Source organism: Danio rerio, chromosome 8 (genome assembly GCF_052040795.2).
Source record: "Danio rerio strain M-AB ecotype USA chromosome 8, GRCz13ab, whole genome shotgun sequence".
Taxonomy (NCBI): Eukaryota; Metazoa; Chordata; class Actinopteri; order Cypriniformes; family Danionidae; genus Danio; species Danio rerio.
This window is the reverse complement of record NC_141028.1, coordinates 26,107,261-26,127,335: the sequence shown is the minus strand read 5'-3', so window position 1 is coordinate 26,127,335 and position 20,075 is coordinate 26,107,261. Positions and strand designations below refer to the sequence as shown.

The window sequence follows — 20,075 nt, the reverse complement described above, 5'->3', positions numbered from 1 at the left end:
CTGTTAAAACATGCAGTGTCATTCATGAGATATTTTTAATCATTATCATTAATTGACACAATTTATGTCAATGGAATATTATAGGAAAAAAAACATGTTCAAGTATCATCAAGATTTTTAATCATCAAGCCTTTTTGTTACTTTAACGAATAAAAACAGTATAAAATTGCACACAATTGTATATTGTCCACACGGTTATTGCGCAGACAGTATATACATAAAATTAGGGATGTACTAGTATTGGTTTCAGGCTCAATACTGTAAAAACACTCAGACTGATACAAAGTTTTAAAAGTGCACCTGTGATGAAAATCATCTTTTGTAAGCTGTTTGAACAGAACTGTGTGTAGGTATAGCGTGTCCACACTAATGTTGGAGTGATATAAAGACAATAAGTCTCTCTTTTTTTAATTTCCTGACATTAAAAAAGGATCCAAATCCGTCCCATTTTGACGCCGACAGCAAGGTGATGTAGGAGTGCGGCTTCCCCACCCACGGAATTGATTGACAGCCACATATGAACATGTCTCTGCAGTAACATGTAAAGTCAGGGCTTAATTTGTGTCGGAACACGATGGATCCATCTGATACGGCACCTCTTTTTATAATTAATACAAATCATTTTCATCAGGTCAGTAGCCAGGGTCTTCCGGAAGACCCACCCCCTCACTGACAAAGGTCCAGAATTTGTCCCATACATGAGCTAATTTGTCCTATTTTGACTACTGTGCCATCATAAATAGTGAAAAAAAATAACCCATTGAAAAAGGCTTTAAGACCAAGCGGAATCCTCTGTTAGCTGTGGCTTCGGTGTGACTTTAGCTAATTAGTTTTGGCTAATGGAAACAAATATTTTTATTAAGTCTAAGCTGTTCAAGAAAACACACAATCTGGTGTAAGAGAAGTTATCTTTCGCCACTCTATTGTTTTTAAGTAGAGAAAACATTTTACATGTAACTTTTATTCTAATTATTAAGCATTTTTTAATTAAAATAGCCAAATTCCGACTGGGGAAAATTGAATGTGCTAGCGGCTGGCCAGTTTGATTTTGCCTAATAAATGACAAAAGGCTACAATTTTGAATTTCAAACTTTTAACAGATTTTTATACAGATTTTCATAGGTATTTATTGTAAATCTTTAGGAATTATTAGGTACATCAAAAAGTCTGATTATAAAGACCATCCGACAAGCCAAATCAGCTAAAAGAAATAGTGCTTAAAATGTCACTAAAATGCAGTATGTAATATATAACGCGGCAAATAACTGCAAAAAGGTTCACTTTTTGAAAATAAAAGAACCATCCCTTTCACCAGGTTGGCTATGGGCCTGAAAACTTACCTATGCAACATCCCTTTTCATAGGTTGCCTGATTTGTTTTGGCATTATAGACTTTTTACATGACTGTAACTGATTTGAGACATTTTTGTTTACACATTGTTTGAAATTTTCATCTGTAATTTGTGGGAATGTCTCAAAAGGTCAAGCATTCAGAGATAGTTTCCCCTACTTTTACAGTGTGTGTGTTTAACCGTATGCTTAGTCACTGTATGCTGCTGATCTCTCTCTCTCTTACACACAGACTGATAAGAACTCTTCAAGCTTTGCTGTGATGATGTGCTACAAAGGATAAAACTGTCAGAATGCTCTAGTCTGCGCCATATAATGATGTTACACTGACCTCTAGTGGAGCTTATGGGCGCCGCTAAATATAAAAATGAAACTCTGTAGTGAGTACCACTTGGAATAATAAGCCTTTTTCCAGATTTAAACAGATGACCTAAACAAAGACCTTTATGTAAAGCATATGAGAAAGTTGTTAAGCCAATTATGCATTTGAAAAAAGATGTATTTTATGTGGAGTTATCTTAAAATGAACTGTCTCTCTACACACACAAAGGGTGTGTTCACATCTGTGTTTGGTTCTCTTGAGTTTTTTTGTTCGAAACAAACAAACAAAAAAAAAAATCCAGATGGGTATTGCACAAAAGTTAAATAAAGAAAGCCATGATAACAGAAAAAGCGCGGCTTCATCTACTTTAATTGGCTCCTCCTGGCTTAGTCCGTTGCACATTTGCTGATTCAGGATGAGAATGAGCCGCTATGTCTATGCCTGATGTTGAAAGCCAAGATAAGTGCACATTCGCTGCATTTGTTAACAGACCACGAGATCGATCACAGAATCAGTGATGCAAGTGTGGATAAAACCTGATGTGAGCCAATCAGGTAACAAGTTGAAACACGCCTCTCTCGCCCACCAATCAGGGAACTCTCATTCAGAGAGTTAACAAAAACATATGAGGATACGTACTAACAAATGAAATTGTTCACTTTGTCTTAAATTTGACCAGTGGACATTCATGCTACTAATAAATTTAACGTGAAGATTATTGCAAACATTTAACTAATATTGTAGATTTATTATATCTGTTTAGTTTATTCCATCAAGTTTATTTAATCTTCATCTAAGTTCAAACGAGATATGCAAAAAACTAAACTAGAAAATGTCAAAAACTTATAAATGATAAATACCTTATATACAAAAAATTTATATGAAGTGTTCAGATGCAAAAACCTCTATATGCTGTCTGAAATTTTCTTCTAAAATAAGCATTTTTACCAGGTTCCAGTGTAAAGGTTTAATAATTTCACTTTCATGGCAAAGAATACCTTCTTTTTGTGGTCTTCAAAGTGAAATAACTGAAAATAACAAATTTTATATGGAAATTTCAGACGACATTCAGAGGTTTTTGCATCTGAACTCAACTCTTCTCATATATATATATATGAGAGAGAGAGAGAGAGAGAGAGAGAGAGAGAGAGAGAGCTTAGACTATTAAACATACTTATTTTTCAGTCTAATAGTATTATGTAAATAATCAAGAGAATGGAGTGACCATAAACTCGTTAATTTGTTGTTCTTCAATGAAACTAACATAAAAATCTCTAGGATGAATCTTAGCCTGGTGGTTATTCTGTTCTGGCTAGCTGTAAAGAATAAATCTCCATAGTAACTTCATTCAGTTTAATTTAGCCTGCTTATATGCAACTGAGTCAAGGCTAAATTCAGCGAGGATAGCCTCAAAATCCCAGTTTAATTCCTTATCCTACTTTTGTGCAATCAGATTCGCTCAGTGTTCACAGTGGCCAAACCTAAAATACAAAACAAAAAAGCTTGTACATTTGTGTGTCTGTGACAGATCTTTCAAAACATCCAAACATTCTTTGCATCTTCCCTCTTTGGTCCGTGTTGTTTGACTAATGCTGTGTCGTGACTCCTGAACAGAACACTAGTTTGTTTTAATAAACATCCAGAGCCCAATTCACCAATCATGGTTCCCTTAAATGTCCATGTTTGCTCCGATTCAGAGTAAGCTTTCACACTTAGTCAAATGAACCATACTAAAAGGAGTCACACCAAATTTATTTTAATCAAACGACAACTACCAAGTGTAAACAAACCCTAAAGTGCTTTATTTGAAGGTTTCATTGTTAATAATATAATTTGCTGTTTCTCAAAGCACACAGTACAAGAAGAACAGAATGAAAGAACAAAAAATATTATAGACAATTATAATATAATAATTTTAGTATGTTGATAAGTACTAGAAAAAAAACAATCTAATTTAATATGCTAATAATTCTGGAAAGAACTAGCATTTGCATTTTATTTCATTATTATTATATATCATTGTAATTTTTTATGCACAGCACGAGCAGAGAAACCAAGAAAGACCCGACATCCGCGCGTTCGCGTCAGCAGTGACGTCACACTGGCTCATGCGCAACACGGAGGCGTGGATTGTTTTTGGCGGACAAACCAGCACTACCAAATAGCAGCGTTCAGAAGTGCCTCACAAAGGCGCGCTGAAATCTTTTGAATTTGTTGACACACCGCGATTGTCGAAAGCCCAGTGTGTGGGTTTAGCATGGCGCTCATCTGCACAAATACAACACATCCTCATCACCTGCCCAGCTAACCGGCCTGCTAACACTCTCGGATGAACACTCACAGGCATGCTGTTACATTTACCTTTTTGTCTGGCATTGTGTAAAGCTCAAACATTCAGTGTCATTTGTTTATTGCTAACGCTGTGTGCTTAAGATGTCAAGATATTTTGCTATGTTATAAACCCTCGCAAGTGCACATTATATTGTTTGTTTACATTTCTGACAGTTCTGCTTGACAATTGACGCTTTCGAATATCAACAAATCCAGCAAAATCAACTGAAACGCATTTTTCTGTCATCACGTCTCTTTAGAAATGAGTAGCGGGTAAAGTCTGAGCTCTCCAGCAGCAGAAAATGAACGGGAAAGTCTTACCGGACACTCCTATAGCTGTGGACTGTTGGCAGCTCCGCAAGTGCCTTCACGTCCGCCTGTTCTTCTTGTCCCACATGCACTCGGATCACACCTGTGGCCTGTCATCCACCTGGAGCCACAGACCCATCTACTGCTCCCCTCTTACCGCCAAACTCCTCCGGCTCAAACTGCAGGTGAGATCACTGCACACCAGCGAGGCAAACTGAGGAAAAGTAGAGTTTATTGTTTGATTTTTCAGAACTGCTTTAAGTTGAATATTTTATGCAAGAATTTATTAGTATGCCAGAGTAATAGGCGGTTCATTCCACTGTGGCCCCTGATTAATTAGGGACTAAACAGAAGAATAGAATTTATTAATAGCAATTATTAATATTACACTTTAATAATAATATATGTATTTATATAGTAGTAATTTATATTGGAAAGACAAATTGTTTAACAGCTTAAATTTGAGTGGTATCAAATTAGCTTTGTGTTTTTTGTCAGCTTTTTTTAAGTTTTGAAAATATGTAGATTTAGTACACTTAACTTATCTTAGTTCTATTATCCGTTTGTTTCACCTTGTGTGTGTGAAGCTATGAATAAAAAAAGAGCATTTGAAAATTAGCTATTTCTCTTGATTTACAATGTATAGATATGTTTGAATGAACTGTAATTGTTTATGCAAACTACTAATGGGAGATCTGCTAAAATTATAGCCAAAATGTCATTTATTGCAGAAAATAAAAATTGGTCAGAATAACAAAAGATTCCATGTTTTCATATACGTTTATAATCATTTTTAGACAACACAATACCAGTGTTTTAAAGGTTGAATAGTTTATTATTTGGAGAGAATCTATATTTGTTGGAATAGTAATATGTGTAATTAACAATAGCTATGTTTCCATCCAAAGATGCAAAATAAAATTATGTGCAAAACTAAACTGGAAAAATGAAATTTGCTGCGGTAGGAGAAGCTGCTTGAATCTTTTCCTTATTTAACAATTGACTAGCGTCTTAGAAGACAACGCCTACACGCAATGAACGCATGATGGCATTTGAAGGCATGAAGCACAGACTCTCATGAAAGTTCTGGAGGTCATTATTAATATAATAACACTAATACTGAAATAGTTATGCCTTTTTAGAATGACCAAATCAACATTTCAGATGTTTTAGTGTGCTCAGCCAGCTGGTTTGTCCATTTACACACATTTTTATCATCACATGATCTCTTATAACAAAATCACATTTAATGCACACACTGGAATTTGTTCGGTAAAAGTGTTTCCATCATAGTTTATGCACATCTTTTTTATCTGATGAAAAGTTTATCCTACTCAGTTATGCTCATACTTTATGCGCATTTTCAAAATTGTTGCACATCTTGCCGTTTCCATTTCCAACAGTTTTTTTTTAATGCACATGTCCAAAATACGCATAAAGTTGGATGGAAATATAGCTAATAACAAAATTATTATATATGAAGTTTAAGAACTGATTTGGAATAATATGTATATAATGTCATATGCAAACAGTTGAACTGTAGATGTTTGTTTTTTGTCGTCCGGTTTATACATTAATACTAAATCAACAGTGTGTCAAAATATGAAACTTTTAGTCTTCAGTAAATACTGCGAGTATGTGCTTTGGCTTTGATACATCGTAAGTCTACATCGTTCAGCAAAAAGCATATTTCTAATGTCACTTTTTACTCACTCAATATAACAAAACCATTCTGCGGTCTTTGGCATCTTGGCAGGTTGAAAACTTGACCAGAAAAAAGTTAATGAAAAATGATAAATTCCCTGGATGTTGAGTATTGTTTTGTTTGTTAGACTGATCAAGCTGTATAAAATTACAAATTGTGCTCTGTTATTCAGATCAAACAGAAATGGATTCGTCCTCTGGAGATTGGTCAAGATCACATGCTAATGCTTGATGACCTTGGAAAAGAACGACTGACTGTTAATCTAATAGATGCCAATCACTGTCCTGGTGCAGTTATGTTCCTTTTTCAAGGATACTTTGGCACCAGACTCTACACTGGTAGGTTTGGAAAAACAAAATTCATACAGTCTTCAAAAAAAAAAAAAAACAATGTTATCGTACAACAAGTCTGTCAGCTCTTAGTATTGAGATTGTATTTTAACGGATAATTTATTCTGTTTTAACTCAGGTGATTTCCGTTACACCCCATCAATGCTCCGTGTGCCATGTCTTCAAAACCACATTAACATTGATGTTCTGTATTTGGACAACACAAACTGTGACCCGACTCGAGCCTTACCTTCTCGCCAACAAGCCACACAACAAATCAAACAGATCATCAGGGATCATCCTGGATATGCTGTAGTCATTGGTGAGACTTTTTTTTAACTCTAACAAAATATTATGTTTTTGTTCGGACTTTTAAAAAGCATAACTTATTTAAAGTTTGTGTGAGCAAGAAGTTTACCAGACTTATTTCGGTATGTTGATGTACTGAAATTTGAGTTGGGGCTTTTTGCACATTATTCGCACTTAGCAAATTGACGGTGTTTTGATTTAATAATATTGTGGCTAAAACTGTCAAACAGATGTCAATAGAGAAGGACCACTACTCCAAATGTGCAAGCAAATTGATTTGAAGGAACATTTTGTGTCTGCCGGTTTGTTTACTTTGCGTCTGACAGCAGGTTTTGATCTTTGGTTTTATTTTATAATACTGGACTTTTTTACAAAAGTTTAAGAGTGTTTAAACAAGAGAGAAGAGTTAACATGGTAATGTCTGTCTGAGAAAAGTATATAAAGTGTGTAGTGAGAGGTTTTATAGCCTTAAAACATCTATAATAATTGTAAAAAAAATAAAGCTGACTACTTCGTGGATTTCGCTTATTGCAGGTTATTTTTTGAACGTAACTCTTGTAAGAAAAGAGGAACCACTGTAATTGCAATACTCATCTCAATATATACTCACATGTATTGGGATATTATTGAATTGGCAGTGTACAATTTAAGCCCTACTGTAAATGTACTCTTAGTTTTGAGTAATTTTGAAATATTTGAAATTGCATTAAATATGTTATCTGTCATCAGGTCTTTACTCTCTGGGTAAAGAGTCCTTGCTGGTTGACCTTGCCATGGAGTTTAAAACATGGGTTGAGGTGGACAGAGAGCGCCTGGAAACCTTGCGTGTTCTGCAGCTCCCTGATGTTTTCACCACAGACTCTGGTGCAGGTCGTATTCGTGTGGTCAATCAGTCTATGATCAGCGCTTCCAACCTAATGGCATGGAACAAACTGCAGTCTACCATTGCTATATTGCCCACCAGCCGCCCTATGGTCTCCTGCCACCCTAATGTTTATGTGGTGCCTTACTCGGACCATTCTTCCTACCAAGAACTGGAGGACTTTGTCTCTGCCCTATCTCCTATTTCACTGGTGCCCATAGTAGGCAACTGCCTGCCTTATTTTTCTTCCCTCCTGAGCCCTCGCAAGAAGCCAAAAGCAGTGGTAATTCCAGAGTCAGTCAAGCAGTACATGATGACCAACTCAAATATTCGAAGCTCAACAAATGGCATGATCCAGAGAACCTCACGACCAGAGGTGCGAGGAGTGGTGTTTGACTCTCCAGAGACTAAATTAAGCCAACCCAATCATGATGACATGGATTCAAATGATACTGAGATAGATCATGATACTACAGACAGAAATTCTGACTCTGATTGCATTCTTCTAGACATGGGCACCAACTCCTACCATAGAGATAATGACCAGGGCAACAAACGTTTGAAACTCATCCGAATTGAATCTGAAGATGTTGTGACGGTCACCAGCAGCCTCACCATGGATGACAATGAATCTGTTAGTACACGTAAAGGTATAGGATCGCCTGATCCAAGCCTTATATACGAATGTGATCATGAAAGTCCAACAAAATCATCCAAGGAAAAGAGTCCTGAAATGGGCAGCACCAATTCTGGAGAAATGTGCTCTTCGATGGACAGTATGCATGACCAGACCAGTCTTACCACTGCAGCTGCACTCACACTACCTAATCCACAATCAGTGACCTCTGCTATCCCCATCACTTTAGAGAGTGAGCAGTTTGAGCACTGGCTCCTTGAGAACTTCACCATACCTGCTGAGGAACTCAAAGAAGGCCAGGTCTTGAGGGGACTTTGTGAAAATTATCGCCTTAATCCCGTCGATCTCCCTAAACCCGTGGGTGATCCTCTTGAAGCTGCTATAAAGCGCCTCATGTCTAATTGAAGCATTTTTGGTGATTTTAATAACCACTTTTGCAGCTAGGTTTATGTGAATGGTTGATTATCATGTATTGTAATGTGAACAGAATTGTGGTTAAGTCTCCAAATCATTAGCTCTGTGCCAAGCATTAATTCTTTTACACATTGTTAGCCAAAAGCTGTTGAAGACATTATTTTGCTGATGTTATTATTCACAATGTTTGTCATATATTAATGTTTGTTTTGCATGCCTTTGTATTCATATGTAGCAAAACTAAGCACTGTATTGTGGTATGTTTGTTTTCAGATGTTGAAGAAATATCATTAAAATAGTTTCTTGTTTTTCAGGCTGAGAGGATTTTTTTTTCTTGTTGGTTATGATAATTAGTTATTATTATTAAATATGTAGTTTACTTAAATAAAATATGTAATTTTTGCCACTAGAGGGCAAGTATTCTCAACAAACAAATGATGACACTGTGATTGTGGGATCATGGGAGTTGTCTTCATTATATCTTACAGGACTTGTGCAAAAATCAAGTTCATGTATGAGCTAAAGCAGTGTTTCTCAACCATGTTCCTGGAGGACCACCAGCTCTGCACATTTTCCATGTCTCCTTAATCCAACACACCTTAGTCAGGTCATCAGCTCATTAGCAGAGACTAAAAGACCTGTAATGGGTGTGACAGACAATTGGTGACATCCAAAACATGCAGTGTTGGTGATCCTTCACGAACATGGTTGAGAAACACTGAGCTGAAGCATAGGTTTCAAACTCAATTTCTAGAGGGCCGCAGCTCTGCACAGTTTTGCTACAAGTCTAATCAAACACAGCTGATCCAACTAATCAAGGTGTTCAAGACTAGTAGAGACTACTAAGCAGGTGTGAGTTGGAGGTGGTTGGAGCTGCCAACCTCAAAATTGAGTTTGAGACCATTGAGCTAAAGCAATTCAAACCTTAATATCATGGTAGTATGAAGTCTTGCTGCATAATATGTTGCAAAATGATTATTGCAATAATTGTATATGCACTATAGGCAAACATTTGTGATAAATTACATTTAAGCATTGGTTATCTAAATTTGACCGATCAGATTGGGCCTTACTTACTTTATCCCCAGCTTGCAGGGTAGTTACCATTCTGCTGTTGGCTGGAGTGGCTCAAAAGTGAACCCACAACTGAATACAATTAGACTAAATACATCCAGTCAGAATATCTGCTGAGGTTACTTTATTAATTCAATGCCACATGAACAAGAGGTATTACATACTCAAAAAGTTTTCATTCATTCATTTTCTTGTCAGCTTAGTCCCTTTATTAATCCGGGGTCTCCACAGCAGAATATACCGCCAATTTATGCAGCAAGCTTTTACGCAGCAAATGCCCTTCCAGCCACAACCCATCTCTGGGAAACATCCACACCCACACTCATACACTACGGACAATTTAGCTTACCCAATTTACCTGTACTGTATGTTTTTGGACTGTGGAGGAAACCCACGCTTTGCAGGGAGAACATGCAAACTCCTTTAAAAAGTTTTCTGACAAAGAAAATATAAAAAAAATTGACATTTACATGAATTTAAATGTTTTCAGAGAATTACATGTTTTAAGTGCTTTTTTTGTGATTGTTTGAAAAGATTGAAATATTTTCTTTACATTAAACCCACTTTTTCTTATATATATATGGTTTTTTCCTAATAACATAAATGAAAAAAATGTCCTTTACAATTCAAGTTCCTGTTATAAGAATAAAACACATCAAATAAATGAATTTCTATCCTACACCATTTTTTTTTGTTTTGTTATTAAACAATTCTGAATCTTGAAACATAGAAAATCCATTCTCTTCACTATAAAAAATGCAGGTTTGTGTGCTTAATATTAACTAAACATCCATTATTTAATTTGAGAAATGTTATGCACACTAAAACAAACAGGTATGGGATGAAAACAAGTGGAAGCTGTAAAAAGTAATGACCTCATCATTTAAGCATTATTAAAGTAATAACTTTTGGTGGCATTTTTAAATTAGCACCAACCTCTTTGGCATATTCTCTTTATATCATAAAGATAGCCTGTCTATTTGAGTATATTAGCTTGCTCACGGCACTAAACGTTAATGGAAAAAATGCCCTTACGCAATACTTTGATGAATCAGCTCTCTAATTTCTTAATAATTTCTTTAGGGCAGTGATTCTCAACATGTGTAGGAGGCATCCCTGATTCAGCTCTCCACCCTTCAAATCAACCAAACTGATGATGCCCACAAGCTGCTGTGCAGTGTGTTCTCATTGCTCCACACATTAAATGTATCTCAACATATCATTGTGGCAGAATAGTAATCGTGTTCAGTGTCTTCCTTAAAGCACCTGAGCACCTAGCACCCGAGATGCATTGACTGCTTTTATGCTATCTGAAAAGTAAAAGAGTAAATGATTGAATGTTTTAGGGGAACTGTCACTTTCTTGTAAGGCTGAGCGAAAAGTGAAGCACTGTTTTAGGCACTCCACAAGGTGGCAGAGCAGTTTAATGTTCTAAATCTCATCCACATTTTCAGTACACTCACTGGCCAATTTATTAGGTGCACCATGCTAGAACTGGAATGGACATTATTTGCCTTCAGAACGGTCTTAATCTTTGTAGCATAGATACCACAAAGGTGCTAAAATCTTCTCAGAGGAAAGTCTATACTGACATTAAAATTGTGTTTATACTGCCACTAAAAAGGGGTGTTCAACTGAGATCTAGTGGCTATGGTAGGCATTGAAGTGTAGTGAACTCGTTAAGTTTGTTTATATGGACACCAATAATTCAATTTTAAAACGATTAAGACACTACTCTGTTTAAGAGTCTACCAAAACAGTGATTTGATTAATTTAATCCGATTAAGGTCATAATTGAACTAAAAAAATGGAATTAAGACGTGGAGTATGCTGATTTTAAGTTGCATTATTGAAGTGCAGTACAGACATGTAAACATTTTTTATTTAATACTATTACCGTCATGTCGCCACATTTTGCGACAGGAAAGTCTACACACATGGCTGTTTCATACTATTCTCTGCACCCATTGAGTCAGTGAAGGATCACAGACACCTGCATCATGAAATGCAGAGTTTTTTTTTCATATGGCATGCAATATTCATATATATGGTAAATTCCATAAAACAACACTCTTCCAGCAGTTCATACTCGAATCCAATATCCTATTTGTCACAGGGGCATGCTTGAAATGTTCCTGAATGAAAGTGACAGTGCCTAACTGCAGTTGAAGTCAACAAATTCAAAATGAAACAGCCAAAATTACACGAAACTCAAGAGGAAGTGTGGATAGCATGGTGACATAATTACGTTAATCGAATTATGAGATAACATGTAAAACGGGATCATGAAAGGAACATTCAAAATGCAACTCATGTAAACACCTTTATCATACTATTTTCTTATTCAGATTATGGCAAATAATTCCATTACTAATCTTCATGTAAACATAGTCATTATCATGTTCAAGAATCCAGATTTGTGACATGGTGGTTTATCAAACTTGTGGGGTCAAAGGGATGAAAATGAACAGCAACAGTAGGATGTGGTGAGGGCTTTTGGGGGTTTAAGGGGTAGTCTCCTGCTTCTGTAGCTCATCTGGTTCAAAGTAATATGTTATAATGAGTGCTTATTTGTCAGAGTTGCCTTCCTACTGTCATAAACCAGTCTGGCCATACTCCTCTGAAATCTTGCATCAAGAAGTTGATTTTGTCTGCAGAACTGCCTCTACTTGGACATTTTCTTTGTTCTCTATAAAAACTAGAAATGCCTGTGAATACAAATTCCAACTAATCAGCAGTTTCTCGGTTTGATTGACACATCCAGTCCAGCATTAGAAATCACACTATTATGCAATCAGTGGAAAAGAGAATGCCTATAAATAAATCAAACACATCCTCCCTCTGGAATCTCTCCAATTTTCCAGTATCCCTCCACCACCCCAACTCCATATCCTTGTCCTACTACAGATAAAGAGAAACAGGGGCAGGGAGGTTTTGCAGGGCCAGGCTAAACCCTGAAGTCAAACCTCTCTCTCAACAAGGGGAGGACACTGGGCTTGAGAATCTGTCAAATACGGATTATTATCTTATTCATTTAAGCACCGGTAAGAATTAACTAATTATCTGTCACATTCAAAGTCACATAAAGGGTTAATTCAACCAAAAGTGAAAATTCTACTCCTTCGAGACATTCATTCATCTTCAGAACACAAGTTACGATATTATAGATGAAATCCAAGATTACCCAATGTCTTCAGTATCAGATGTGGGCAGAACTGTACATCGTTTGATTGTGATGCTGTTAACACTAATGACAATGACTATGTTTATATGGACATCAGTAATCGAATTATTTGCCTTAATCTGAATAAGACAATAATATGAATAAGTTGTTTACATGAGTTGCTTTTTAAATGTTCCTTTCATGATCCCGTTTTTACGTTATAGCACATATTTCGATTAACGTCATTGTGTCAACACGCTATCCACATTTCCTCCAGAGTTTCATGTAATTTCGGACGTTTCTTTTTTTTTTGTCAACTTTAAATGCAGTTTGGCACTTTCATTCAGGAACATTTCATGCATATACCCCCCGTGACAAACGAAATATTGGATGCGAGTATGAACTGCTGGAAGAGTGTTGTTTTAATGGAAAGTGACAACAGTAATAGTTTAATTGCGGTGTTTACATGTCTGTACTGCACTTTAATGATGCGACTAAAATCAACATACACCTGATGTCGTAATTCTTTTTATGTTTAGTTTGATTATGACCTTAATCGGATTAAATGAATGAAAATAAAAAATTCAGTTTACATGGCAGACCCCTAATCAGTGTTGTCTTAATCACATTAAAATTGGATTATTGGTGTCCATTAGGGCTGTGCAATTTTGGGAAAATATCTAATTGCGTTTTTTTTGTTTGTTTGTTTGATAGATATTGCGATATCGATTTGATTTGTAATTTCATTTTGTTGTCAAGCTTCAGCTCAATAATATGTATTATAGCTTCTTACTGCTAAAATGCAAAGTGTTTATTAAAAAAGGGAAGTGAAAATATATCAATATATTAGCAAACAACTCTAATATTGTTCTTTGCTTGCTACTAGACTGAGTGTCACTGGCAATACTTTTAGATGATGCTCTTTTTAGCAAGATGCTCCTAATATAGCTGCATGTGGTGATTTTTAAAAGCTGGTTGTTGTACTTCCTTGTACTGTGGAACAATTTAGCGACAGCTCTTACAAATTAGCTGTTTTTGTTTGGTGTACCAAACCAAGATATTGCCATATTACCGCCGTACTGTTTTTCTTTCATATTCATTCATTCATTTTCTCTTCAACTTAATCCCTTTATTAATCTGGGGTCACCACAGGGAAACATCCATACACACTCATTTACACACAATTCACCTATGCCCCATGTCTATTCTTTCATATCAATTTGTCTATTAATGCTTCTGAAGCAGCAGACACTATCATCCCACTCGTCCACTTTTTCCTATTTGTTTGTTTTTTATTATGGGCATTCCACATAATTCGGTTGAGCAATTCTGATTGGGCAGAATAAAAGTGTGCTCATTTAATTAGCTAGTAAGATCGTCTTGGCTAGTAGGCAGAAGTTTTTTGGTGCTCAAAAGTCTCGTATGAATGCAACATATGGAGGTCACATGGAAGGTTTTGACAATGTCTATTGCTTAAACGCAGTTTCTCCCATGTGATTATCTCATTTGGACTAAACAAGCAGTTGAAGAGGTGAAAAGTGGCCGGCGGGTGTACAGTGCATAAACTCATTAAATATCTTACTAATTTTACAACTGCACAGAAAATACTTTAAGAAAGTACTGATTGCGGTCATGGGATAATAATCCAATTCTTTTCAACTTAGAATAAACAGCAAACCTAATCTTGAATACAATTTGCTATTAAATTGAAATAATGGTTTGCAGAAATTGGACCTCCCAAGGCAGAACTTCTGTGGCAGAGGGAACATTAACACCACTGAGAGCCTGATTAGATTAGCAGACATTAGAGAATCAGCCCTTCTTCTGCTCAATCTGTCATATGCTCATGCTTCACAGATGGGTGGGTGTCTAAAAAACAGTTACAACAGTCACAAGCAACTCCACTGATATTTGTGGAAAGGGATGTATTACAGCCATGACAGATTCATAGCAGTTTTATCACATCTTTTCCTCAGATAAATGTATATGTCCTCATCGAAAGTTTCACCAAACTACTTTTCTGTGACTGTCTGCAAATATTTGTCCCTGTCACTGATATCGCCGCCTCGTATTGCGACAGATATAAATAAAATAATAGAGGATCAATGTCTAATTTATTTCCATCATACCACCGATAGAGAAGTCAGAGGTTTGTGATTTAATATTCCCCATAGCAGGTAATACATATTTCGGTAGTCCAAACACTTCTGTTTGCCATTGTATCCACGTACCAAGGGATTGTGTGATTGGAATCGAATGGCACTGTGCTAAGAAATACACAACTAAAGCCAGGCGTTCCAATAGCTGTGATGTTTAATTCACCTCTGGTTTCAGCACATGCTCTTTCTGCTCATAAAGGATGAATGGTTTGGTGTACCAGGGGGATTCTTTGCATTACAGATGAGCCCAAATCCACATTAAAACTCTCTCTAGACTGAGCAGATCCAGCACAGGCAACCTTGCATCAGGCAAACACCCTGGAATGACAGCAAACCGCTGGCTCCACTGCCACAGGGAAACAACAGACTGACTCACCACAGACAGCCAGAGATTTATCAGCCTAAATGTGAAATTTAATCAGCCTCTCTGAGTTATCACTGGATGGTTAAAAGGAAGAGCGGATAATAATACCATTATCGACATCAAATCCCCTTATTTTGTGATTGAAGTTAATTATTTTGTACCAAACAAGTCGCCAATGAGCAAAGAGTGTCCTTCTGTGTTCATGGCTGCACTCTGAACAACTCGACAGCCGCCAGCATTTGTGATGCTAAAAACACAGGCAGTGAAACAACTTTATCTAAATACTTATTAAATACATATTTAAACTAATAATAACCAAATGCTGTATTACTTTAAATGAACAAACTAAGAAATCTATAATCTATAACCCCAAAATTTAGATATACTCAGCCCCAGACACTTCAATGTCATTACTTTATGTTACATATTTAACAATATTTGTTGAAGTTGCAAGGTCAAAATGCAATAATTTTTTATATGCCGTTAAATTTTGTAAGGTTAAATATTTTCCATTCAGATTTCACCTTGACCAACAGCAGGGTTACCAGGTCTAGACAATAGCTTAAAAGTAGTTCACTAACCATAGCCAAATGATCAAAACTTAATATGCCAAAAGATCGGTGTAAAAAAAAAAAAACAGCTTAACTAAGGCTGAGACCAGAGTACGCCAAGACAGACAAGTTCAAGGCCAAGGCCAGCTCTCAGTTTAATCTGAAAGAGTCAAATTTGCTGATCGAGAATTCTTTAAAAAAAAGAAGTAATTTTCAGTACAATTACAACAAGATGAATAATTAACAACAGTTTGGGATTATTTTCTTTTTTAAAATAGAGCAAAAGCTAGTACATAAAACTGTGTCCAAACTAGGGCTGTGCAATTGGTGGAAAATATCAAATCGCAATATCTGTCAAAAAAAAATTGCGATTTGATATTTTCCACCAATTGCACAGATTTTAGATTTAATTTTGTGGTCAAGCTTCAGATCAAAAACTTGAATTGTATCTTCTTATTGCTAAAATGCAGTGAGTGTTAGATAAAAAGGAACTGAAAAGATATTTAAACATTTATTCAAATGTTTTTTTTTAAATATTCAGAAATGAAACTTTCATTTTTCTCTACAGCAAACAAATAAAATGACCTTACCTTTCTGTAAACAAGTTAAACTCAAATTAGGGAAACAGTGTAGCTTATTAAAAAAAAAAAAAAAAAACTATAGAAATACAGAACACTCAGCAAACTAACATGGCTGGAACAACTCTGAAATTGTACTTTGCTGGTGCTTGCTACTAAATTGAGAGTCACTGGCAAAACTTTCAGTTGACTTTTTAGCAAGACACTCGTCACTTTGTTTCTAACTCAATTGGCTAGTAAGACTATCACACACAGACAGCAGTTACCATTTGCTCTGGGCAGGGGAAATTAAATTACATTAGTTAATTAAAAAATACAAATATATTTCATATCACAGCTTCTTGCGATCGCAAGCTAATCGCAACATCAAAAATTTCAAAAATGATTTGATTTTAATTAATCGCACAGCCCTAGTCCAAACTGTGACTAAGTATTCATTCATTTTTCTTCTGCTTAGTCCCTTATTTATTAGGGGACGCCACAGCAGAATGAGCTGTTTTAAAACAGCGGATGCTCTTCCAGCCACAACTCATTACTGGGAAACACCCATACACTCTCGAATTTACACACACTTATATACTAGGGCCAATTTTGGTCATCCAATTACCGCATGTCTCTGGACTGTGGGGGAAACCGGAGCACCTTGAGGAAACCCACACTAACACGGGGAGAACATGCAAACTCCACACAGAAATGCCAAATGGCCCAGCTGGGACTCAAACCAGCGACCTTCTTGCTGTGAGGCGACAGTGCTAACCACTTCCACCCTGTGACTAAATATTTTTTGTTAACTGAATGTTTGTTTCAGTCAGTTTCAAACAATCATGCTCATATTTTGAACATAAAACATTGCATTTGAGGCTGTAAATACTAAATATAGTGATGCTAAATGTAAACCATTCAACATACAGGCAGTTTAATGGATTTTGCATGACAATTTGAGTTCTTTCATTTTGTAATCAAAACAAGACAGGTCAAAACTTTAATTTAAAAAATCAGCTACATACCTGACATCCCTGATTGACAATAACCATCTTGGTTTAAAAGAGAGTGTTTTGTGAGCTGTGTTTCATACAAGGCTCTACTACTGACATTGACTATATGCCAGACTGAATTTCAAACATGTGGCCACAAAAACAGTTTTCTGCCTGACCTTGAGTCCATCAACCTTGTAACAGAACCCCTGCTGGTAGCCGAAAAAGCCCCGCATTTCCTGTCTATCGGAGAAGCAAAAGACAAATAGAAATAAACGACACATTTGCCCATGATCTACTGAAGGGACAGATCTAATAGCTTCCTTCTACACCCCATTAGTCTATGTTGGAAAGTGCCAGTTAAGGGAGTCAGACAGGGGCAAGACATTTACACCGAGTGTCTTGAGGGAAAAGAAAACCTTGTTAAAATGTCACTGACCCATCCTGTAGGGGCATGATGTTATTTTCTGGGTGGTGTCCAAATTATTATATACTTTATCAACTTGACCGGTGGGTTCTCCACCATCCACACAAACCAAACAGCCAATAAACAACAGTCCTGGTTCTCGAATCTGATTCAAGAATTCCAATAACAGCACTGCCACTTTTTATTTATCATTCTAAAATTTACTGTACTGCTTTTTCTGTAGGTTATCATTAGTGACAAATACAATACAATGATGCGTTTTAGACACTTCAACCAATATTGTATGGAAGATACGTAGGTTTCAGATTCAGATCTGTTGATTCTATTCATTAACTTTCATTTAAATTATTTTCAATCTGAATTAATGAACAATTGATATTTAAAAAAAATAACAATAAACATAATTTAACAAAAATGCTTATTTTGTCTGATATTTGTATATGTCTAATACCTGTCTAATTATTATTTAGCTTTGTTTTAAATATCTTTTTTATTGTATTTAGTCAACATTGTCCATTTTTTCCCGTTTTATTACCTAAATTTCAGGGTAGCGTTGTTACGTCTTCAACATGCTGCATAATGGTTATACCTGCCACAATGACTAATTTGTTTAAAGTTAGAACAAATGACAATTCCTTATTCATAATGAAAGAGTATTTTTATACTCTCTTTCTTTCTTGGCCTGTAAGTGGTATCAGAAGTAAAGTTGGTTTCTTAATATGATTTCAGAAAAGTATTCTTTGCAAATTCTAAATAGAGAAATCATATTAGCATCTCATGGAGATCAGCATTATTGTTGTTTTGAAGTCATACATGCGTTTTCAGAACGAATACTCAAATAGCGTGGCACACAATACAGTTAAAGTTAAACAATATATTTAAAAATAAAGTTGTCAAAAATGAACGAATATGTATGAGGTGCCGTATAGGATTTAAATCAAACTTTGCTTATCAACACATACATAAAACACATGTATATACGCCTATAAATTACTCGCATATACACCTATACTACTGGATGTTCAAAACAACATGGATGAAACTTGTGTATATACATATAAACTTGACGCATGAATACACCCACATACACACGCACATACATATAAACTCGATCCACTCATAAACACCCACATTAACACACGCACATACATATAAACTTGCTGCATGCAAACACACCTATACACACTCGCATATACATATAAACTTGATCTATGCATATACACCCATAAACTCTCACATAAGAATATAAACTTGATGTGTGCATAAACACCCAAATGACACTTGTGCAAACATACAAAATAAAATTCACAAACATATATACAGTTAGTTGTGTATATACATATATGCAAGTGGTTTCGTGTGTATGCATGAATTTTCACAGTAAAAGGAAGTTATTTCACTTTAAAAGGAAGTCGTTTAATTTCAACGTAAAAGTCCTTTGAGTGTAATGAACAAGATTATTATTTGTCATGAATCAGGTTATTGCAAACCTTAAGAAACAGAAATAATGTGATTAATAGAGGAATTACCTCTGTTGAATTATAAAAAATTGATTACGCTAATTACAAAAAATAAATAAATAAAAAGGTAATGCAAAGGAACGCTCCTGCAAAATTAAAGGTTTATAATGCAATTAAATTATTGGAAATGTTATTATGGTTTAATAAATATAAAGTTGCTTAAGTAATCATTTTGAATAAAATATGTTTGTCTAATATTAGTTTTTCATGTTTGTTTTATTATTGGTGTCACTATTCGTCAAGGGTTATGATACACACTTATGTCCAGTAGGGGGCAGGAATGCACGTAAGTGGGTTTTCCTGTCACCAATAAACAGGCTAATGCACCAAAATGCTGGATGCCAGCTGCTGTAAAAATATTAGTATTATATAGTATTGTATTATATAGTATTGTGTTATTAAACACAAAAGGAGTGTCCAGATAATATATATAGCTTTTCCATGGGGGTTAACTTGACCAACATGATGAGCAGAGATTTTTAATCAGCGTTTTTTTTTTTTTTTGAATAATTAACAATCAAAATGATACCAAAATCTTGCAATTTTGACACCCACATTGTAAAAACATATAAAAAGCATAATAATTATAAAAATTTAAAAAACAAAACAAGAAGACTATAGGCTACATTAACATTTTCAATAGAATAGAGGAGTCTAGTTTGAGTATACATTTATATTTACAATTCTGGTTGCTTTTT

General features: G+C 35.6%; 2 protein-coding genes across 2 annotated transcripts in view; one reads left to right on the top strand and one right to left on the bottom strand.

The window, feature by feature from the left end:
- The window catches only part of mmp9 (matrix metallopeptidase 9), a 200,168-nt gene that overhangs the window by 178,968 nt on the left and 1,125 nt on the right, over positions 1-20,075 (bottom strand). The window contains exon 2 of the mRNA XM_087263050.1: positions 4,324-4,525. The gene's annotated coding sequence lies outside the window, so the exon portion shown is untranslated. The remainder of the gene's footprint in view (positions 1-4,323; positions 4,526-20,075) is intronic.
- dclre1b (DNA cross-link repair 1B) lies at positions 3,853-8,886 on the top strand. The gene is given in 5 exon segments (NM_001077283.1): positions 3,853-4,014; positions 4,263-4,496; positions 6,189-6,354; positions 6,485-6,667; positions 7,384-8,886. Coding segments are annotated over 4 exon segments (1,716 nt in total). The 5' UTR covers positions 3,853-4,014; positions 4,263-4,304; the 3' UTR covers positions 8,559-8,886.